This window comes from Mustela nivalis, assembly GCF_964662115.1.
Source record: "Mustela nivalis genome assembly, chromosome: 19".
NCBI lineage: Eukaryota > Metazoa > Chordata > Mammalia > Carnivora > Mustelidae > Mustela > Mustela nivalis.
The window spans coordinates 37,272,866-37,296,190 of NC_139038.1; the positions used below are offsets into that span (position 1 = coordinate 37,272,866).

General features: G+C 52.7%; 1 protein-coding gene and 1 pseudogene across 2 annotated transcripts in view; one reads left to right on the plus strand and one right to left on the minus strand.

Moving 5' to 3' along the window:
* Positions 1-23,325, minus strand: part of PDPK1 (3-phosphoinositide dependent protein kinase 1) — a 75,332-nt gene that overhangs the window by 11,743 nt on the left and 40,264 nt on the right. Inside the window, exons 6-11 of the mRNA XM_082713425.1 lie at positions 22,317-22,414; positions 11,775-11,850; positions 8,050-8,118; positions 7,749-7,845; positions 6,567-6,740; positions 3,379-3,596 (exon numbers count right to left, since the gene is read on the minus strand). Coding sequence (XP_082569551.1) covers positions 3,379-3,596; positions 6,567-6,740; positions 7,749-7,845; positions 8,050-8,118; positions 11,775-11,850; positions 22,317-22,414 — 732 coding nt within the window. The remainder of the gene's footprint in view (positions 1-3,378; positions 3,597-6,566; positions 6,741-7,748; positions 7,846-8,049; positions 8,119-11,774; positions 11,851-22,316; positions 22,415-23,325) is intronic.
* Positions 138-2,056, plus strand: LOC309854377 (L-lactate dehydrogenase B chain pseudogene; annotated as a pseudogene). Its single transcript has one exon. The product of its transcript is annotated as an L-lactate dehydrogenase B chain pseudogene (transcript).

The window sequence follows — 23,325 nt, forward strand, 5'->3', positions numbered from 1 at the left end:
GTCCCTGGGACAGGCAACTGCTGTGGCTGTGGTCTCCAGCCCAGCAGGCGGTCTCACGTGTGACCGGGGACCCGGGGGACTACACGAGTCTGAGCGCAGTGTGGCTGCAAGGGCTTTCACTATTTCAGGGCTGAACACTTGGCACTCATCCCAGCAGCTGCCATGGATGGACTTTGGGAGAACATGGGGACTCAAGAGTGGCTGTGTGGAGGGGACTGAATGTGACAGGCATTTCTGCCCGGGAACTGAACCCAGAAATGGGAACAGATGATAAGAGTAAGAACTGGAAGGGAGCACGAATGATGGCGGCTGAAAGTGCCTATGACATCATTAAGCTAAAAGGACACACCAACCAGACCACTGGCTTCGGTCTGGCTGATCTCACTGAACCCCTGCTGCAAATATAGCCAGGATCCGTCCGGGGACACGATGGGGAAGGGAACACATGGCACCGAGAAGGAAGTCTTCCTGAACCTTCCGTGTGCCGAATGCTCCAGGATTAACCAGTGTGATCAACCGGAAGCTAGATAAGGAGGCTTCTCAGCTCAAGAAACGTGCAGACACCTTGCAGGACATCCAGAAAGACCTAAAGGCTTGTGACCTCTGGCTTCTAGGCTGTAGAGATTCCACACCACCGTGTGATGACCCGTGACCTCCCAGTTTTTGCCCCTGTGCACTGACCACGGTTCACTGTCCTCCTCCTCCGTGTGACTCCAGGCTCTCAGACCCGATGCCCGCAGTGCTTTCAGCGTGAGCAGCACCTGGACATTTCTCCACCCATCAGGAAAAATCACAACTGGCCGGATGGATGACAACTCACTCCTGGCATCTGCAGCCGCCTCTGTAACCTGGAGAGCTGCTGTGCTAGGACCCATGGCAGGGCTGGGACCCCCTGCCCCCCGACAGTCGCCAGGCAGGCACTCCGCCATGCCAATGGCCCAACACCCCTTGGCCCCCCAGCTGTCAAGTGCACTCTTCCAGCCAGGACATTGCAGCTTCTCTGGAAGACGTCCCGGCGGCTTCTGAAGTTTGGCTTTGCAAGAACTCCTCACGTGTACACTGACGACGAGCCTTTCCTTTATCACTCAAACCCTGAACTATGGGCCTCCAGCACTGCAGCTCCACCAGCACTGGGACCAGACGCAAAACCACTGTGTTCCGACACATGGATGGAAGGCGCGGACATCCACGCATCTGACCTGGCGTGCTGTAGCTCTGCAGCTCAGTTCCGCCCAGCATCTCTGGAGCGGTCCCCCCATTCTCCCCACCCCATGCATCGCAGAGCATGGTGACAGTCCTTGGTATGGGCACGGCTGCTGTGGGCTGAAAATCACATCTCTCTGAGCCAACGTTCCCTACTTACATATGAAAAATGTTATGAATGTCCTTTTGTTTTAGAATGTATCATTAAAACCTACAATAACAGTTTCAGATAAAATTTAGAAATGTTTCTCAGAAATCTTCAAATTTTATTGCAAAACAAGTCAGCCAAGTGCCCTGAAGTCCTGTTGTGTGTCAGGATCTCAATGCAAGGATTTACGGGATGCCACTGAGTCAGTGATTATGGCAGGCGTAACTCAAGACAGCTACTAAGAGCTCTGCAGAAACACTGAAGCCTCAAGAAATGTCTAAACCTGCACATATTTATACTGTAAACCTGAAACCGACTCCTACGGAAGATTCAAAAACGACAAAGCACACAGTCCAGCAGCCGCCAAAGCAACAACATCATGGTCCAGTGTGCAGCCTCTGAAGACAGGCACTGCACACTTGGAGAGATCGGGGGGAGAACGCAAGGATCCTCTTAATGCTGTGACACAGTTACCACCATGCCCCTTGGGCTGTGCACTGAGAGCCACTGTCGTAAGAAAGAAGTGCCTGACAGGCCCTCCCGGCCAAGTAAGAGATTGCGCAACCTTCAGCCATCAGCAGCCCAGAGACCCTCAACCTGGAGGGAAGGGAAGAGCTGAATAAAGGGAGGGAAGGCAAGAGGCCTCGGTGCTCCCCAGAAGCAAGGGTGCAGGGCCCTGGGGAAGGCCCTAGGCCCACAAGCCTTCGGAGGAGTGACCCCATGGCTGCATCAGAGAGGGTCCTTCTGAGGCACCCCAGCACGCGTGGGCCTGGGAAGCGTGGTGCACAGACTTTCCTGGAGTGTGCAGCCAGGTGGTGCCCACACCATCCAGACCAAAGCCCCTTCCTCCCACACCGACACTCCTAAGCAACACCACTTGAAGAAGGGTAAACTCCCGACAAGGGCAGGTCATTCCACCAGGCTGACAACTAGCTGCACTTTTTCCAGAGACAGTAATTTCTAACGGTCTGCACTCCTAGTTCATTACCCACTGCTTCTGCTCTGCACCCCGCCTCCCCCTCTTATCCCTCCAGGCTCATCTAGCCCAGCCCTCCAACCAGCCCACCTTCTCTCTCCAACCCCATGCCTACCCCAACACGCCTCCCCGCTCATCCCTGCGCAAGACTCCCTTCTGCCCAAGTGAAAGGCCAAACTGTAAAAAAAGTGAAGAAAGTGTCTTCTCACCATGACCAAAATGGAAAACAGAAAATAAAAACATGGATGCGTTTGACTTCGTAAGAATTTACAACTTCTATACAAAAGTACACAAAAAAACCTGAAGGGATAAAGTGAAGAAAAATGTTTGTGAAACATATAACAAAAACGTTCCTCATGTCCACGGCTCCCAGAGTCAATTCCAGAAAGACGGAAAATGTACAGGAAAAAAAATAGTCGAAAACCACGAGTGCCTTGAAAGACAAACAACACGCCCAATGACATTTCCCTCAATCAGAACACAGATGCACATTCCCATGACCCATTTTTAGACCATCAGGTTGCACACGGGAGTCAAGAGAGCTGGGAGCTGGGGGTTCCCCAGCACTGTGGCCACAGGGCACCGCATTCATGGGCTCCCCCTCACTCCACCCACCAACCCAGGGCTCCCCGTTACAACACCCAGGCAAGTGGGAAAACCGATGAGAAAAGGACAATCTGTGACAGTAAACCCTGCAATGTCCCACACGCCTCACCCAGAGGCAGCGGTCATTTGGCTAGTGGTAAATCCGCATCAGAAAGCAGATGCTGGCAGGGCCAGGCTCATGCAGCCCCAAGGGCAGCAGCCCCGAGGGTCTCAAACCATTCATCCCCAGGATCAACACCTCCAAACCCCCAATTCCAGCTGGACCCTTTGAGGGTCCTTGTTTCTGGAGCATTAATAGCAGCAAGGGAGGTACGAGCCAGCATAGGGCCCTGGCAGGCAGTGGAGACGGAGGCAGGTGCACCGTGCTCTCGGTCTCCAGCCAGTTGGCTCCGCACGCCCCTCCGCTGTCCTAAATGGAGCGCTGCTCGCGTCCGTGAATTCTTACCAAGGGTTTCCACTGGCCTGCTTCTCCAGTAGTAACCTCTTCTCATCTTCGGAGAACTCTAAGTCCAGTTCAAAAGAATTAGTGTCCAGGTCATGGATATACTGCTCGATGTTGCTGCCCGCCGTGTGTGGCAGGCCTGCATCCGCGGTGGACAGGGAGTGGGAGGATGACGATGAGGACACCTGCATGCAGCCAAACTGGCTCAGGAGGTTGTCGTACTGCACAGAGAAGAGGAAGAATGAGACCCACGTGTCACTTCCCCTGGGCCCCCAAACCAGACCCAGCAAGCTCACACTGTGGAGGTCCTGAGGCCCCGCGGCCGCGGACTCCTCCTGCACTGGAGGGCAGGCCCCTGACTTGAGGCGGGACTAGATGCTACCAGTTCTGGTCGCCCTCCCGATGGGCTGAGCCCCAGTCCTCAGCCCCAGGAAGAGGAGACTCAGGGCCTGGGGCCCGCTGACCTCTGCAAGCCCCTGCCCACCCCAACCAGGGGAAGGAAGAGGAGGGATGGGTGGCCTCCTGGGTGCAGAGGCACCATCCTGTGAGCTCAGGAGCCCTCCTCCTCGACGCTGTGGTTCAGTGTTTCTAAGTCTGTGGTTGTCACTCTATATCCCAATTTGACTGACTGCATTCAATTAAAAAAGTATATATCCCTTTTAACTACGGCAAGTATTAAACTTGATACAGACTTGTGTGCTCTTCTGGAAAAGACTACAAACCGGTGGTGACAGAAAAATGGACTTCCTCATAGATGTGGCAAACAAGTGACGCCTGTGCATGCAGATACCCCTGGGGCTGGCGAGAGGGCCAGGGAGCCCCCAGCAGAGACCTGAGGAGGAGCGCTCGCCCTTGACGGCCTGCTCCGCGCAGCTGCAGGCCCCACGCCTGAACCCACTGCTGCCAAATATGAGGGAAAAGAAGCCACCAGCAATCGCTGAGACCAGAGTCCGTGTGTCCTCCCAAGACCCCTGTGCCTCCACAAAGGCCTGGGCTGCCTCCCTTGAAGGTGGGCCCCAGACAGAGCATCCCTGCCCCAGCACTGCAGACCGTGCTCCCACCCTCCCTACTCACTGCTGGGAGTGGTCTTCTCCCTAGTGCTCGCACAGCACAGACAGCAGGTTCAGCCCCATCTCACTGGCTCCTGGCTGGGACTGACCCTGGAGAGCCCCAAGGCCCGTCATCTAGGTAAGGTCTTCTAGCACATTCTCTGCTTCTGCTCTGTGAGGACTCCCTGGGCCAAGGCCGCCTCTGTTCAACATCCCGGCTTCCATGAGCACCCGTGCTGCTGGGCGTGCACAGGAACCTCCCCACGTTGCTCCTGCATGGAGGTTCTCTCCCAGGGCTCCCCACCTGGCCCGCTCCCTCTGAGGCCAACTGCCAGCACCATCACCAGCCATGGCAGCAGATCAGGAACACACAAGAGAACTGAGTGCCTGTGCTCTCTGTTCACTGAGCAAACACCGTTCCCAGTTCCTTGACCCCAGAGGGAGCCCCCTTCCTGCTGAAAAGGACCGCAGACTCTCTCGGAGCCTCACCGATGAGAACATGCCCCTGCGAGACTGTCAACGGCCACAGACCGGAAGCGCCCCGTCCCGTGTGTAACACCTTCCCAGGGCTAGGCTCCCTGCACTGTCCACACGGAGAGTGTGGCACAGCGAGGGCTGTCTGAAAACCCACCAAGGCTTTCCAGCCCCGCAGCTTTGAAAGTTGAGGCTCTGCCCCACCAGAAGGAAGCCGCTGACCAAGGGAGCTGGCTTTACGATGGCCACATCTGACACAGAGAAGCCAGAGCTCTTGGCGCAGTGGATGTGACGCGCCAGTGGGCAGACAGCCTGCCCAAGACTCTGACCCTGCGTGCACACGCGTGCACAAGCACATACAGCTCCACGAAGCCGAGCCTCCGGGCACTGAGCCCTGAGTCAATGACGGTGTGAGTGGCCGCTGCGGAGCCGGGGGACGCCCCGCCCACCCACTCTGACCAGCCGAGGCCCAGGAGGACGGAGTCTTGAGGCGGGGTCCGCCGCAGTCCGCACACACCAAGGCCACCGCGGTGGGGGAAGCAGACAGGGAGTGAGTGCAGACGGCTACCCACATCTAACCCCCTTCAAGTCTGGGCACAAAGGATGTTTTAGGACAACGAAAGGGCGATGTGTTGTTTACAACAGTAAGCAGGAGACAGAAGAAACTTGGTCCCTGGGAGAAGATATGAGCAATAACTCTGACTAAGCTCTGGCCGACTTTGAGAGAAAATCTAAGCTCCCCAATTACTGCAGCACTCTACACACGGGAACTGGCTAGAATGAGCCATGATGACAGAAGCTACGCCGAGAGAACGAACTGCGGATGCTAACACAAACACAGGATATCAGTTTTAAACACGAGGGCTCACGGTAGAGGATGAGGAGGGAGCACAGGACGGCCAAGGAGCCGGTCATGGGTGGTATGAGGGAGGTGTGTGCCACTCGCCGGCCCCCTCTGCCCACTCCTGTGTCTTCACCTCCCCCATCAGGATGTTCAAACAATGAAGTATACTCAAGACCCCACCTTGACCAGACAAGCCAAAAGTGACCAGTGTCCAGCCTCAATGCCATGTCCCCCAGAAGTTCAAAACAGCAGCACCTTGGGCTTCTTGAACATGAGAAGCATTCCAGAATGTCTTCAGACACAGGATTACAAGGCACCACCCAAAAGCAGAAGACAGAAGCCCAGGGGGACAGCATGGAGGGCTCTGCTCCCACGGGCTCCAGTCCTCTCAACCCAACAGCAGGCTCCTTCTGGGTGAAAACTAACTACAGGAAGTGCCCTCACTCCCTGGGCCTGGCAATCTGTGCTTGGGGCAGATGGGCAGTGGGTGCTTCCCTGGCTCCCTATTGGGGGGACTTGGCTGGGGGTGCACAGTGCTCAGCCACCAACAGATCTGTGCCAGCCTCTCCAGCCATGCGTCCCACAGGCTGGGCTCCCAGGGCCCCAGCACAGACCCACTGTGCACCGAGGAATGATGGCACATGGCACCGTGGGGCTGTCCCCGACACACACATGCACGCACACACGCACACCCAGACACACCCACGCATATACCCACCCCAGCACACACATAGTGTGCACACTCGCACACACACACACACCACACACTCACAGACGCACACGGCCACACTCGGGTGCGTGCGGGCACAGGCCAGTGGGCTCACGTTTCCATAGCAGTCCTCGTCGTCCTCTGACATGGCCGGCAGGTAGGCGGTGAGCTTCGGAGGCGTCTGATGCTGCAAGTTCTCCCACGTGATGGACTCGAAGAACGGATGAGCTCGCAGGGGGCCATAGCCTCCCATTTCCTCACAGCCTAATCGCTTGGTGGCATCTAAAACCTGAAACAGAAGCCAAACGTGTCAGCGTCCGGACCGACTCTGACTAAAACATTCTCTGAGCACTCCTTTTCCTTCCGTGTCATCTCAGACACAGGAGGCCTGTGTCCTGTGGCCTGTTCCGCTCCATCCCACGGTGTGCTGGTGATGGCGAAGTCACCTTGGGGCCACATCTATTTCTCTCAAGCTCCTAGCCTTCCCCTCACAAAGGTGAAAATAACCCAAAATCTAATGAATAGCAGCAAGTGTTCTCTTAAAATACACAAATTAAAAATGCTACAACCAAGAAAAAAATGAACACACTGTCTTTAAGAACAAGGAGACAGAAGAGTCTGTCCGGACAGCAAGCTACCACAGACAGAACACAAATGCCGTGTGCTCCCACCCGTGCTTCACCTCAAAGTGAAGCTGTCCCCTCCCAGGTTCAGCTTTGTGCCCCTAAACCCACCGAGCGTCAGCACGCTGCCCACTGATGGGCCAGGCCGAGCCGGGACCGACCCTGTTCCCCAGGATGAAGGGAAAGTGAAGGGGGGTCCGGCAGTCACGCGCGGGGGAAGGGGCTCTGCGACTGCTCAGCACAGACCCACAAGGCTTTCCTGAGCACACGCCTGCCTTGTCCGTAGCACCCTGGTGACCCTTCAAACCCCCTGCCGCAGACGCTATGGCTGACAGCCAGAAATGTCACCGTGGAGGATTTACAGCCACCTGCACTGTGACTTGCCCAGCCACTCCAGCAACCAGTAACTTAAAATGCTCTGTGTGCTGACAGACAAGTGCGAAGCAACGCAAAGACTTCCTGTCCTGCTAAGTCAAGAATCGGGCATCTGAAAACTGAAAAGGACTTACAGAGATGAGACAGAAGACACCAATCTACCCACACTCGCTATCAACCCGAAGACACTCTTTGGTTAAACACAGGGGCCTCCAGGAAAGCTGCTCTGACCACAAGTTCAGAGGGACTCAGCGCGTGTCTGTCCGATCAGCTTGCAGAAGAAAATTCAGGATATTTACCAAAAGTTTTTCCACAAGGTCTCTTGCCTTAGGGAAGAATTTTTCAGGGAAGTCATATTCCAACTTAATGATCTTCTGAAATATAAGATACTCATTTCTGTAAAACAAGAAAAGCCATCACTTTGACAGAGTGCATGAACCTCCCCAACACAGAGCTTTAACATTTCTGGCCCCGCAGTTGCCCTCTCTCCCTGCAGAAGCCCCTGAACCCTGGCCCAGCCCTGGCCCAGCTGCAGGGGCTGCTCCCTCCCATCTCTGTTGCATCTGCTGTGATGGGCTTGGGGGCGGTGGGTGGGCTTACCCTGCTCGAAAAGGCGGCAGTCCGGCCACAAGCTGGTATATTATACATCCGAGAGCCCAAAGGTCTGAACTTTAAGGGAGGGAAAAAAGGGAAAAGAATGACATTTGTAAAATGTCCGTGACAAGCACAGTTCACTTCTGACCACCCCGTTTTAGCCTCTGATCTACTTCTGTCCTTTAAAACCAGGTCAATGTGAGGCTGGGAAGCTGCTTGGGGTCCTTCTGGAGGGGGCCCCTGGGGACCTGGATTCCGAGGATCCCAGGCACGGAAGGCACCCTGGGGCCAGGCCGTGTAGCCATTCCCACAGACACACCACTGCCCGTGGGGGCACCCAGCTTCCTCACAGGGCCCGTGTGGACCTGAAGAGGCAGCAGAGATCACCCCTGACTAAAGAAACACGGACAGTGACAGAGAAGCCTTCTTCCAGCGCGGGGAGGTGGGTAGCGGTACTGGTGAGGGGGCCTTGGTACTCGCTGCAGGTGGGTAGGGCGAGGAACCAACTTCCATCCTCTCACATCTCCAGCGTTTCCCCGCTGAGGGAAGGAGGGGCCGAAGGAGACAAGCCATACAGGTGCACAAAGCAATCTTTAACTCTATCCCTTCTTGAACTTGTGAAAATCCCTACTCCTCCTTTATAAACATTTTACAAGAAACAGTTCTAAACTTCCCTAAGTTGCTTCCAGAACCAGCTGCCAGGGACCCTGGAGGGGGCACTCTCCTCACATGATGCCGCCACTCCCTTCCCACCCCACCCTGCTCTCGTGCCCCTCGGCGCCCCTCAACGGCGGCTGACACTGACCTTGCCTATCTGGTTTCCTCGGGACGTCTTTCATTCTATCCCCAGCTCAGCACTACAAAGGCATTGAGACACAACTCCTCCCGCACCATCAGCTGCCTCCCTCAAGCCCCCAGTGTGCGAGGACACAACCAGCTTCTGGAAAAGGCCACAGCCTGGACCTCAGGAGATAAGACCGTAGGGCACAGGTGGAAGGACCCAGCCAGCTGCAGTGCCGAAGGACACGTGACACAGGTTAGAACATAAAACAGATCAGAAATCTGAGCCACGACATACAAGTGGAGTGAGGGGCACTTAAAAAACAAATCTACATTCTACCTAATAACTAGTTTTATACTCGGTTTTCTCTACTGTCTAGTTAAAGCAGTGAGACACATAAAACAGACACCAACAGAAAAGGCTTGGCCCTTGGGAGTGGCAGCGGCTGGAGACTAGGCGGCAGGCTATGGTGGGGCGGCGGTCTCCAGAAAACAGGACTGTCGGTACAGCCAGGCCCTGGGCTCCGCTCGCCGTGTGCATTATCTCAGTGTCTACCACCAGCAGCTCTCCTACCATTTAAGATGGTTTGTTAATACAGTAAACCCTGAAGAGGGAAGCTGGTGTAACATTTCTAGAAAGGATTTTTTAAAAAAATTATTTATTTGACAGACAGAAATCACAAGTAGGCAGAGAGGCAGGCAGAGAGAGAGGAGAAGCAGGCTCCCCATTGAGCAGAGAGCCTGATGCAGAACTCGATCCCAGGACCCTGAGACCATGACCTAAGCCGAAGGCAGAGGCTTAACCCACTGAGCCACCCAGGCGCCCCCCAAGGATTTTTTAAATGCTAACTTAGACCAAGTCATTCCTCTTCCTGCAATCCAAGCAGAGAACTGTGAGGCAGCCCCAGCAGACTCGGGACAGGCAGGGGTGCCCTTCCATGTTGGGGCCTGGCATATGTTGCACGTGGCACTCAAGCCAGATTGTGCCACGGAAAGGAAAAGCACCTGGGTGCCAACAGTTAAGGAAGAGCTCAAGGAACTACAGTAAATCCACATGCTGGAAGGGCACAGGTGTCACAGATGTCTACACGGACACGGAGAGATGCTGGTGCCATAACCCCAGGGAACAGGCTCAAGCTGAAGGGTCACATGAACCTGCAGAAGCACGCACGCAGCTGGAAAGACATGCCAGGTCACTATCTGGCGTCCGTGAGCAGGCGGGAGATGCCGAGTGTTTCTTGCTCTTTTACCTTCCAAGTTTTCTAAGCGTTCTTTATAAAACACAGGTGTCACTTTTAGAATCAGAAAAGAAATCTTAACTATATTTGAATAAATATCATGACTTAAAACATTTAAAAGTATAAGAAGGTACACAATGAGGTCTCCCTCACAGAACTATCCCCGCAGGCCCCCTGAAGGCCACTGTCCCCACTGCTGGTGCACCCACCCAAGAGAATTTCAATGACGGACAAGTCAATGTGGGGTAGACATTCTCTTTCCAGTTTTCACACAGAAGGCGGTGGCCACTGTGTCTTCCTAGCTCACCCAGTAGAGCCCCCATCGATGCTGCAGGGCTGCTTTATGCTAAAAACCCCAAATCGAGGGAAAGCTAGCTCTTAGGCAGCCATGAGATATGCTTCAAGAATCTGGGCCACAGCACCCACCACCCAGAGGAGGGTTTCCCAGCCTTGGCTCTACGGCCCCCTGGGGCCAATTCACTCCTGCTGCGGAGGCGCATCTGCTTCTCACCACACCGAGCAGGGTCCCCGCTTCCACCTACTCGTCAGCAACAGCACTCCCCATCCCACCCCTGCCAAGTGGTGACAGCAGAAGCGTCCAGACAGGGCCAAATGTGCCCCAGCTGAGAAGCCCTGCCCTACAACTACGTCTGGCCCGTGGTAAGAGTTCCGAATCTGTTGAGTATTACGAATAAAAAACAAAAACAAAGAACCCAGAGACCGCTAAGTGGCTCAGCCACCTTCATAGGCTCCCTATGGCTCCACCCCCCGGAGAGTCGTTAAAAAGCGGTCACGCTCAGCAACAGAGCCACCCCAGAACCACTTAGTCCTCTGCTGCCTCTGGCAGGGCTCCATCTCTCAGGGCAGCGGGTCCTTGTAGCCGGTCAGTTGCAAGGTGTCAAAGTGTCAGTACAGGACACTGACCATGCAGCCCTCGGGCAGCCCAAGTGAGCCCCCACCCCATGCTCCAGCAGCAAAGAGCCAGGGGGAAGCTCCAGCCACAGAACCTGTCATCCGAGACAGCTCTCCACACTGAGACCCCAGACTCTACTGCCCCCTCTCTGTCCTCCGCCTGCTTGGGCCCATGCAAGGCCGCTCTCCCAACGTCTCCCTGCTCCTAGCCATCAGCTGCCCCATCCCCTTCTCCCACGCTGTCCTGCTGACTCTTCACTCTCCAGACCTCTTTCTGTGAGCAGAACCTCACCTATGCACCTCTCAAGACTCAGGCCCTCAACCCAGGCCCACGCCAGTTCTAAGGACTGGGTAGGGAAAGCTCGCACTGGCTGGGCCCTGGCAGTGAAACCAGCTCCAACCCTCCCACACGGGCTGCTTTCCCGGCCTGTCCCCACATTCCGAGGAGGCCAGTTTGCTCGAGCTGACCTGCCACCTGCCAGCGCCAGGGAGCACCAGCCTGAGGCAGCGCTCAGGATCCCGGGGCTCAGGGGAATGGCAATGACCACAGACCTCCTGGCCACATGTCTCCCCCACTGTATAGTTGCTCCTAAAGGAACAAGATCAAATCTCACAGCATCAAGTCGCAGTAGCCCCAGGAAGCGGAACACAGAACAACAGAGCAGCACACAGGTTATCCGAGAAAGATACCGACAAAGGTCGCAAGAGGCACTCTCGTAACTGTTAACTGTGCATGAAAAACAGACGCAACAGCTACTGTGGAGAACAGAAAATAGTTTGGATCAAGTGAAAGCAAGTTACCTTTTACAGGCCGACTTCTCGGTGAGCAGCTCTGGAGACACGTACTGGGCTGTTCCTACAAACGAGTTGGCCCTGGCTGATGAGAAGAGGAGAAAGGAAGGACGGTCACACACTGAGACAAGCATTCCGCAGTGCTGCACCAAGGGCACTCACCCACCGGGACTCCCGGCTCGTTGGCAGGACTGTAGCTCTTGGGCACAGCACGAGTCCCCTGGAATCAGACTGTACACTCCCAAGCCCCTCCCCGGTCCAGGGCCCTCCCATCAAACCCCCTTTCTTGGGGCTCTCTCCTCCAAGAGCTGGCTCAAAGGTCAACCACTCTGTGACACCAGCCCTGATAACCAGGGAAGTCCCTCCAGGCCACCCCGCCGCGCAGACACACCAGAGAGGCGTTCGCCCAGCCTCCCGTTACCTGGGAGCATCTTGAAGACAGGTGGCCAGTCTGTCTGGTTCACTATTGCACCTGTGGTGCCTAAAACAGCCCAGACACACAGCAGGCACAGATGGGACACGTGCAGATGTGGAAACAGACCTGACCCCCTCAAGGCTACGCGTCCCTAACAGAGCCCACGGAGGTTAGGGGCAATGAGGGGAGTGAGACCCAGGAGCTCCAGCCAGGGAACCTTCTCCACACCCGCCGCTTCCAGTAGAAGAGGAGAACACCAGGGCTGGGGAACACCAGGTCTGCCAAGCTCGACGTACAGACCCCCAGGGTCAGTGACAGCAGGAGCCTCCGGACCTGTCCGACACACAACAGATGACGCAAACACCACCTGAGCCATCCCAGCACATTGGGTGTCCTCTGACATAGGGGGCAATAAAGCTATTCTGCCTCTCCCTGTCACCGACAGACACAGGACCAGGGTTTCCATGGGGCAGCTGCCCACTGTGTGAGCATTTCTGAAATGCTGTGTCACCTCTGACACCCGCCAGGAGACGCCCCCCATCACTTGCCGTGACATGCCATGCATGGTCTCCCACCCCAGCCCCATGTGAACAGCACATGCATGGAACAGCTGTGGGCAAGGCTTCAGCCCTGCTCGGGCAGGACCCCAGAGGAGACTACCTTTCCCAGCAGCAGGGTCCGGCTTGGCTCTGTCTCCTGTCCAGCACCCCGAGGCAGACGGGAGACCGAACCGCAGATTAACATCGTTTTGCTCCAGGCAAACAAGCCCCGTGACTGAGCCTGACCCTCTAACAGATCAAACGGTCTTTCTTCTCAGTATCTTTAATAATCTCTGCTAGAAAGTAATTGTCCCTGAGGACACATTTTCCTGAACTGACCTGAGAAGTGAAACATCACAGCAACACACCTACCAGTGAACAGCCTCCAGCCCTCCAGGCCACAGCTGAAGCCAGGGACACAGGAGGCAGCAACCAGCCCCACACAGGGCCCTGCCAGGTGGGCTTACTGACAAGTGTCCAAGCTTCTCTACTCAGGGTTCTCAGTGGGGGACAAAGAGGCCCCCGGGGGACATCTGGCCATGCGGGGAGACATTTCCTGCTGCCACAGCAGGGGCGTGAGGCAGCTCAGGTCACCTCATGGACAGACCCCATAGGGCTACAGACAGCAGGAACACACCAGCGCCACACGTCCCCAGGCCCTGGGTGGCCTCTGGGCAGCCTCCCTGGGACAGGGCTCTCCCACCCCCTGGAGGCAGAGCCGCAAACAGAAAGGTGGAGCCAGCCCCGTTCTGGGACGTTCTGGAGGACGGGGAGCTGGGGAAGGAGAAGAGCCAAACATCCCTTCATTGTCCCTGCTCGGCTGCGTGTCTGCTGAGGCGGGGGAAGCAACCTTCTCCTCCTGCAATGACTGGAGACTCTGAACTGGGCACCTCAGCCTGGTCCTGACAGAGAAATGACTTGAGGTTACAGCTACCTGGGACAAACACAACAGACCCGTGTTTGGTAGGTCTGCAAAATTCTTGACCGTATATGGCTATAAATAACACAACATCTGAATTAAAATGCAAAAAGAAACCAGGGCGCCCAGCCACAGCAATGCGGCACACGGCGTCTGGGCTGAGAGAGGCCGCGCATCCCCACTCATCACCCCCCCAGGGCGGCCTTGAAGCGTGGGGGCTCGCCGAGGGGGAGAGTCCCTCACTGCCATCCGAGGCCTCTGAGGCAGATACCCAGGAGAAGACACAGACGGAGCCAGTGTGTTCCCTCTTCCCCACGTGTCCCCAGACGTGGTCTCTGTCTTCGTCAGCACTCCAAGGGGCCATCCTGGGTACTGGGGCCCTGGGGTCAGCAGGAGCCCCCAGGGGAAGAGCCACAGGCGCTACCCTTCCTGCCTTACACCACGCTGCACCCCTCTCCCACCACGATGCCCACACCTGCCCCAAGAGCGAGAGGCTCACAGTCCCCCTGTGGGGATCCAGCCCTGTTGCCTCCTCGGGCCTGCTCTCCTCAACTCTCCCCACAGCCAATCACTCTCCTGCGCAGGCCGCGGCTGCATCTGCATCCTGCCAGGACCCTGAGTGACACTGCCAGGAACGCTGAGGTGACTGAGAAGAGGGAAAAAGAACCTGAGAGCCAAAACCAAATGAAACCATTCAATGATGCAATGAATCAAAGAACTGGAAATGAAAACATGATGGCCTTCAAATCAGCAAAGATAAAAAAAGGAAATACACACCATCGGCAAGGATGTGAGAGGACACACACACCCAGTGCTACCGGTGGGAATATGGGAGGGTGTCGTTTTCAGGCGAGCAATTTTACAAAGCACCACCAAAATCCACAGAGAACAAACTTGCCCTCTGAGCCAGCAGCTCAACTCCTGGCACCTCATCCTCACGGACAGATCCAGCACAGGCAGGAGACCAACATGGACCCTAGGAGCCCCACTCGGTAATTCACGGCCTCCACTGGGTGTCCATTCGGCACGGGAAGCATGCGCTGCTTCTGCAATCTGTTTTTGTTTTTTTTTTTAAGATTTTATTTATTTACCTGAGAGAGAATAAGAGCGCGCGAGAGCACAGAAGGTAAGGGAGAAGCAAACTTCCTGCTGATCAAGGAGCCCCACACGGGGCTTGATTCCAGAATCCTGGACCACCACCTGAGCTGAGGGTAGACACCCAACCAACTGAGCCATCCAGGCACCTGAGATTCGTTTTTTTAATGCTATTATTAAAAAGTTCTAAAACTGTATTTTTGTATGGACAGATTTATGCATAATTAAATAAGTAATTCATAAGTAAATAAATAATTCAATAATTTTGCCTTTAAATAGCTACACGATACACCAAATATAGTCTAGAAGTCATACACCGCTCCCGCCCCAGCCCATGACTGGGCTTTAAACAGTGAATCAGGATGTTATTACGGCTGCGTGGTTGCTGCAGGCTCTCTGGGCCTGGCATGGCTTGTCTCCCATGACACCTGTGGCTTCCTCTCCCCTAGGAGCCCATGCACACCTTCGTAGAGGTGGGACTCCAAGTCCCCAGGAAGGTATGAAGCCCACCCCCCAGGATAGGAGCTCTCTTGTTAGTCATGAGATGAAAGACTCCTCTGGCGTGTAGAAGAGAACAGGAATACCCTCAGAGTGATGTTCTAGAGGCATAAAATAAAACATGTAGGATGAGACAAAGGACGAAAATACCAAAATATTAAAGCAATGACCATGAGATGTAACAGTATGTGATTTTCTTTATCGATGTAACAACGAGATCTGGCAGGTCTAACAGAATTCTGAAGCCGGAATGGGCACATGTAACAGATCAAGAAAGTGACAGCCGAAGGGGCGCGTAGGGGGCGCAGTTGGTGGACTATGCTCTAGCTCCTGGTTTCAGCTCAGGTCATGATCTTGGGGTCGTGGGATGAGCTCAGCGGGGAAGCCGCTGGAGACTCTCTCTCCCTCTGTTCCTCCCCCAACTTGTGGGCGCTCTTTCTAGAATAAATAAGTCAATCTTAAAACAAACCAACGAACAGAAACCTGTGACAACTCTAAAGGAACAGAGGGACGCGTGTGACTGCCCTGGATGAGCGCAGGCACTTGCTGCCCGCCTTCACACCTTCACAGTCAAAGAAACGTTTCATTTCACGGAAAGTTTGGGGAAAATATATAACTTTTCCCTCTCAGCTTCACGGACAGCCAACTTCTCTGCATGACAACCAGGGTGAGAGCCACAGAGAGACAACCTAGTTCCCTCCCCCCAGGCTCAGAGATGAACCAAAGGCCAAACTGCTCTACCAGTTAGAAAACCAGGCCTACAATCAACCACCGGCCGAAACGCAGCCGTTTGCATGCCACTGACCCACTGGAAGCAGGCCACAGGGTGAGGGTAAGGAAGAGGGTCTCGGGCTGGGCTGCTGTGTGCACTCTGAAAGTGATTCAAAGAAACTGACCAGCATCCTGGGCCGTGGAGCACTCTGGCCACCACCCCGGACTCAGAAGTGCCAGGGACGAAGGAGAGACCTCAAGCGATGTTCCTGCGGTCAGAGAACACCTACACTCTCTTCAAAGCTGGCGGCGCAGGCTGCTGGTCTCTTACCCGTATGCCCACAAGTGAAGCGCAGCAAATATGCTCCGCAAACGGGCCACACTCTTGACCAAGGATGAGCGAACTGAGCATGGTGACACGTGAGGAGGAGTCTGCACCGCCACCAAGTGGCGTTTATCCTGGGAGCACAAGAGTGGTTCAACGTATAAAAATCGATCAATATACTATGTGACATCAGCATAAAGGGAAATCACACAATCATCTCAACAGACTCAGAAAAATGTTCTAATGAACATCTAACACTCTTTCACGACAAAAATACATCACAGAATAAAAACAGAAAGAACCTCCTCACCCTGATCAGGGTGTCCAGGAAAACCCCACAGCAAGAGTCCCACTCGATGATGAGAGATGGAAGCCTCTTCCCTCAGATCAGGAACATGACAAGGACACCTGCACGGGCCCCGCCTGCTCCACATGGTCCTGGAGCTCCAACCACGGCAGGGAGGCAAGAAGAGTTAACAGGCATCCAGAGCAGAAAGGAAGAAAATGAAACTGTCTTGAATCACAGATGACTTGATCTTACATACACAAAGTTTTGAGGAATTCATTAAAAAATGATCATAACTAAGAACGAAGTCCTGCCAGGCTACAGGACACAAGATCAGGACCCCAAAATCAAGTGTATTTCTGTATACTTGCAGTGAATAATCAAAAATGAAATTCAGAAAACAATTCCACTTACAAGAGCCTCAAAAATAAAATATTTAAGAATTTCCTAAAAACAGTGCAGAGCTTGAAGGCTGAAAACTATGAGAGGTTTTTGAAAGAAATGACAAGATGAATAAAAAGACCCCCTATGCCGAGGGACCAGAGGACTTAGTACTGCTGTGATGGTAACAGCCGCAGACAGCTCCCCCACATTCCCACCCCCATTGCAGGCCTTCGCTCAGCACAAGGCTTCCAGGCCCAGCAACACTGCAGGGAGTACCAGAATGCCACTCCGTCTAAAAACAATGTTCCCGGGTGAGGACCGACCACGTTCTATTTACCCATTTGCATGATCACCTAACGGACACGAGTTGTCTCCATGTTGTGGCTATCAGACAAAAGCTGCTCTCAACAGTCCTATACACCTTTTCTCCATAAACATGTTCTCTGCTCTCTTGAGTATGCGCCAGGTAGTACAACTGCTGAGTTACACACTAACTATGGCTAACTGCCACCTGACTTTCCATAGGTTCTGCACCATCTCACGTTCCCACCTGCAGGACACCAGGCTTGGGCTTCTCCACACCCATGCTAACGTTTGTCATCACTGTTGGTCACTGTGATCACAGCCGTTCAAAAAGCAGTGGCTCAGTGTGCTTTTGATCTGCATTTCCCCAATTACCTTGAACATCTTTTCATGCATTTACTGGCATTTGTTTGTCTTCTTTGAAGAAACATCTATTCAAACCCTGTGCCCACTTTTAAATTTTTATTTCGTTTTATTTCTTAAGTTATGATATTTCATAAGTCCCTTAAGATATACAATTTGGCAATATTTTTTTCACTTTCTCAATGGTAACACAGCACAAAAGTTTCCCAACTGGACGCAGCTATTTCTCTTCTGTCGCTCATGCCTCAGATGGTGTATCTAAGAACCACTCCCCACCGACCCTGAGGTCATGGAGATTTACACCTACGCTTCCTTTCAAAAGTTTCAGTTTCTGCATTCTATATTCACATTTCTGCTCTACCCATGTTTAACTTCGGAGTTAGCTTCTGTGCATATGGTGTGAGGAAGGGGTAAGTCATGTTTTTGAAGAACTGGTCAACGCTGAAGGATGACAGCGAACCAGTTCAAGGTTGTCGTAAAGGGCAAATAAAGGGGAAAGGAAAGCAAGCACTTATCCTGTTTTGTCTCTGTAGTTAATACCACCATAGCTAACCAAAAACAGTTACTATGGGGAAGTTGTACTTTTTTTTTTTTTTAAAGATTTTTTTTATTTATTTATTTGACAGAGAGAAATTACAAGTACACTGAGAGGCAGGCAGAGAGAGAGAGAGAAGGAAGCAGGCTCCCTGCTGAGCAGAGAGCCCGATGCGGGACTCGATCCCAGGACCCTGAGATCATGACCTGAGCCGAAGGCAGCGGCTTAACCCACTGAGCCACCCAGGCGCCCGGGAAGTTCTTCTTTAAAGAATTCCAGCCCATGAATGAAAGAATTAGACTGTGATCATTCTGCATTCTCTAGAGAATTAATGGATCTAGGCCATTATGGCTAAAAAGGGCTGCTGACATCACAGGGAGAAATGACAAGGTGTTATGAGTGTCCTAATGGAGAACACACCCCAGCCTCTGGTGTGGGAGGACAGAATCTGCATGTGATCTCAAGGGGCCAGATCCAACTTCCCATTTCCAGCACACAGAGGAGACAGGAGCATTGTTACAGGACTCCGCAGAGGTGCAATCAGGAAACTCTGTAAGACAAATGACCTGCTTTCTTCAACAGACTACAAGGGAAAAAATAAAGAATGAAAAAGAAATTTAAGAAACAAATCGACTAGGCCCACTGTGGATCTTTATTTAAATCCTGATTCAAACAGACAACCACCAAAAAATCCTGATGTAGAATTATGACACCTGGAAATTTAACACAGTATCCTGGGATATAAAACAAATACTGTAGTTTCTCATTATGAAAATAGTTTGCTGTTGCAGTTTATATATATATATATATATATATATATATATATATATATATATATATATATATATATATATTTAAATTTATTTGACAGAGAGAAACACAGTGAGAGAGCGAACACAAGCAGGGGGAGAGGGAGAGGGAGAAGCAGGCTTCCCACCCAGCAAGGAGCCCAATGCGGGACTTGATCTCAGAACCCCAGGATCATGTTTAAGTGGGTTAAATGATCATGATCAGTGGGTTAAGGCAGTGGGTTATGATCAGTGGTTAACCCACTGAGCAGCCCAGCCACCCCTGCAGTTATACTTTTTAAAAGAAACTTTATAGGAGCACCTGGGCGGCTCAGTGGGTTAAACCTCTGCCTTCAGCTCAGGTCATGGTCTCAGGGTCCTGTGATTGAGCCCCACATTGGGCTCTCTGCTCAGCAGGGAGCCTGCTTTCCCCTCTTTCTCTGCCTGCCGCTCTGCTTACTTGTGATCTCTACCAAATATATAAAATCTTTAAAAAAAAAAAAAAAGAAACTTTATACTTTAGTGATAAATACTAAAATATTTAGTGGGAAAACTAATCGATGGTGGAAATCAGGTCAAAAGCATGGACTGAATTTTACAAAAAGCAACTACTCTCATGTATCACAGCTATGACTAAATAAACACCAATACTGAGAAGACCAGAGTAAACCATTTCTCAATATAAAGAGCTGTACCTGGGGGGTCTAAATATAAGAACCTGACTCTGTCCTCCAACATGTGAACTTGGCTTTGGGGTGGATGGAGATGTCCTGCTCACGCCACACTGGGGGCAAGGCAGAGGCGCTTGGCCAGGGTCCAGAGTCCATAGCACAAGGCAGAGGTGGTCAATATTGGTCTGAGGGTCTGGAAGATGGCCATCCATGGAAGGTACAGCTGGAGTGAGTGACAGAAGTGACTTCAGCTCCGCAGTCTCCCTCCCCACCCCTCACGGCCCCTCTCCCGTCACCAGCAAGCCCTCCCCTCCTATTTAGTGAATGGAACTTCCACATCTGGCTGCATACCAAAAAGGCCTACATGGCTCAAGACACATGTTTCTAGACACAAACCCTAACTCTGAACCTCTGTGGCATCCTAAGCTCCGCAAACATCTTACAAAGAGGGCAAAGACCAGGGCCACGGCCACGGCCACGGACAAGGGGCTTACTGGCTTACTCTGCGTGATTAAGCTGTCCCCACTCAGACAGGTCTGGGACCCTTGTTAGGGTAGGTTAGAAGTCAAAGTCCTCTGTGCCGGGAAGTCTTCCACGGTCCCACATACCTTCTTCCACAGCTGGCTGCTGCTTCCTATCTCTGCCTCTCACAGCCACAGGGCCAAGCGACTCCACAGGAAGCAGTGAGAGACACAGGCACAACCTGTGTCTGTCTGGGAAGACAGACAACCTGCCTCTTGCAGGAGGATGCAACAAGCTCACGTGCACAGCACAGCTAAGGAGCCTGGGCCATGTTCCCACTGACACCTGCTTTCTGCAAGCTTAAGATGTCCTCAGGAATCCATCTCTGCATGAAAGGTAAAAGCTAATGCAAGAATAAATTCTAAGATTCTGAACTACTTCAAACAGAAAGTGACAGCAAGTCAGTATAATGAATCCTTCGTGTAATTATACATGTTTTTCCCTCTTTCTCTAAGGAGGAAAAAAAAAAAAGCCAAGTCCTCTGTATATATGAGCTCTCCTTGGTTTACAGTGTAAGCACTTTCAGACTTCTCCTTCTAGAAAAAAAAATATGCATGTATATTTCACTATTTCACCCAGGCATTTACATTCTTCAATTTTCTAAATGACTACAAGGCAGCAGGACTAGCTTGTGCCAAGTATCAGATTCTAAAGAGAATGCGAAGGGCGGGGGGAACGGCCTGAGCAGACCCGTGAGGGGGCTGGCTTCTGAGGCTGACTGGGGGGGCCCACAGGAAGTCACAGACAACATGACAAGAACCGGACCACGGCATTTCCTATTCAGTTCGCCCGGGTCAGGGGCAACACTTACAGCTACCGGTTACACCATACCCACAGAAACTCGGCTGCCGGCCATCTCTATGTGACTCTGCAGTAGGAACGAGTCCAAATGATCAAGGTTTCAGGGCATCTCACAAGTGCCCACAGGACATTTGTGAGGAAAGGGAGCCGCAAAAGGTTGGCAAGTGGCACCAGGATTGAAATTTGTTGAGAAATAAGCATGTCTTCCTTGATTGCAAGTTTTGTTTTGGCCCCCAATGGGTGGTGCCCTAGGAGTCCCAGAGAAGTGCCCAAATCCCAGACACCGTCTTGGCGACTCAGTGAGTATCTGCACAACAGGAAGGCACCAACTGGGTCCCCACACCAACACTGCTAGTGAAAACATGGGGCTGCGAGAGCACCCGGGAAGCAAAGATAAGGCACCCTGCGGAGAACTCAGAGGCCCAGCCAGGGGCAGCCGGAGGAGGGGACCCCAGACACCAGCCTGCCAGCCACCCTGGGAGCGTACACTCCCCGAAGAGGCCTCCGTTCAACCTGAGGCAGAGCAGGCTGCCCGGCTGAGCTAGAGGGCTCTCCCGCTGGCGCGTGGGGCTCACGGCTCCCCTCTCCGGCAGGAGGGCAGCTCGAGCAAGCTGGGTGCTTCCACCGGAAAGCCCAGTCCTTCTCACGGGTCCCCAGAGGACCTGGCAGAGGCAAGCACATTGCCCAGCCCTTCAGGCCAGACTCAGAGTAACTCTGTTGGGGACACTTGTCCTGACTCAAGGTTCATTTTCAAGGTCCCTTATTAATTTCAAGGTCCTTGCTGACTAGCCAGGACACCCCAAGGCACTCTTGTGGCCCACTTTACAGTTAGTCACTCCTCAGGCGATGGAGCGGTCATGATGCATAAACCAACACCAGAAATTACCCTAAGGGAACAGTGATAGGAGGGTTTGTAATTATAAACATGCACCTGAGGAGGTTAGACTTCAGCCCCCATGTGTTCTGTGACTTCACAGAACCTTGCTCTGACCAGTGTGCTGGATCAACTACACAGAGGAGACGGGGAGACAGTGGGGGCCGACGGCGGGCACCGGGATACTGGGCAGTGCTCTCTCCCCATTACAACCGACAGTCCCAACGCAGAGGGCTGGGAGCGGACTGCATTGACCCCACACTCCCACGGCAGAACACCAGGAACGCATGTGGCACCTGGCATCCTTCCACCCGGCAGACCAGGCGCCCACTGCCCAGGCCTTCAGGCAGAGCCACCACGGAAGCCAGGGCCTGCCCCATGAAGGCTTAAGTGTGTATAACAGCAGGGGTGTGGCAAGCACGTCATGGACAGTGAATACAATGCCATTCGACGCATTTCTGAGAAGGTTTTTCGATCTGGAACACTGAGCTGGGACGTGCTGGGAAGAGGGCACTCACACACCTTGTTTACTCTCTGGGGATAGCACTTTTGCTGTTCCAAAATCCGTGATCTGGATGTGCATATCCTCATTCAACAAAATGTTTTCTGGCTTCAGGTCCCTGTGAAAGCAGATTTGGTCCATCTGAGATGAAATATTTCAATAGCAATGTTATCACAAACACTAAATTTGCTGAAAACAAATGAGCTGATTAAATACTTCTAATCTTTACGGACTAACAACCAAGAATGAGAGTCTACAAAGTTCACACTGAGCAAATACCAGTTGCATCTAATGGGTATGTTCCCAACACGTCACTTCAGAAATGCATCTGTCATTTTCTTTCTTTTTCTTTTTTTTATAAACATATAATGTATTTTTATGCCCAGGGGTACAGGTCTGTGAATTGCCGCATCTGTCATTTTCAATACACTTTTTGGTAAAACTGTATTCCAGAATTTGTAACCCATAAAAGGCAGATCTTGGGAACCTGTTGTGGTCAGGTAATCATTTTACAGTATATATAAATCAGCCACCACGTTGTTCACCTTTGACTTACACAGTGGTAAGTGTTCACCGTTTCTTGATAAAACCAGAAAACAGGATTAAAATATTAAATTTTGTGGGGTGCCTGGGTGGCTCAGTGGGTTAAAGCCTCTGTCTTCAGCTCAGATCGTGATCCCAGGATCCTGGGATTGAGTCCCGCATCAGGCTCCCTGTTCAGCGGGGAGTCTGCTTCCCCCCATCCTCTGTCTACTTGTCAGTCTGTCAAATAAATAAATATTTTAAAAAGTCTTAAAATGTTAGATTTTGTTATGTGTATTTTGCCACAAAAACCATCTATAGCAGGAACAAGAGAGCTCGTACGAACACTTTCGATTTGACAAAATCAGACAGTCACGGAGGCGACTGCATGGAGTCCGGTCCAAGTACGAAGTAACGGAGACGGAGATCAGAAATGAGCACACACACGAGCTCCAAGGTGGAATGGACAGCACCAGTTGGGACGGCCAAGGGTGCCACCAGCAGCCA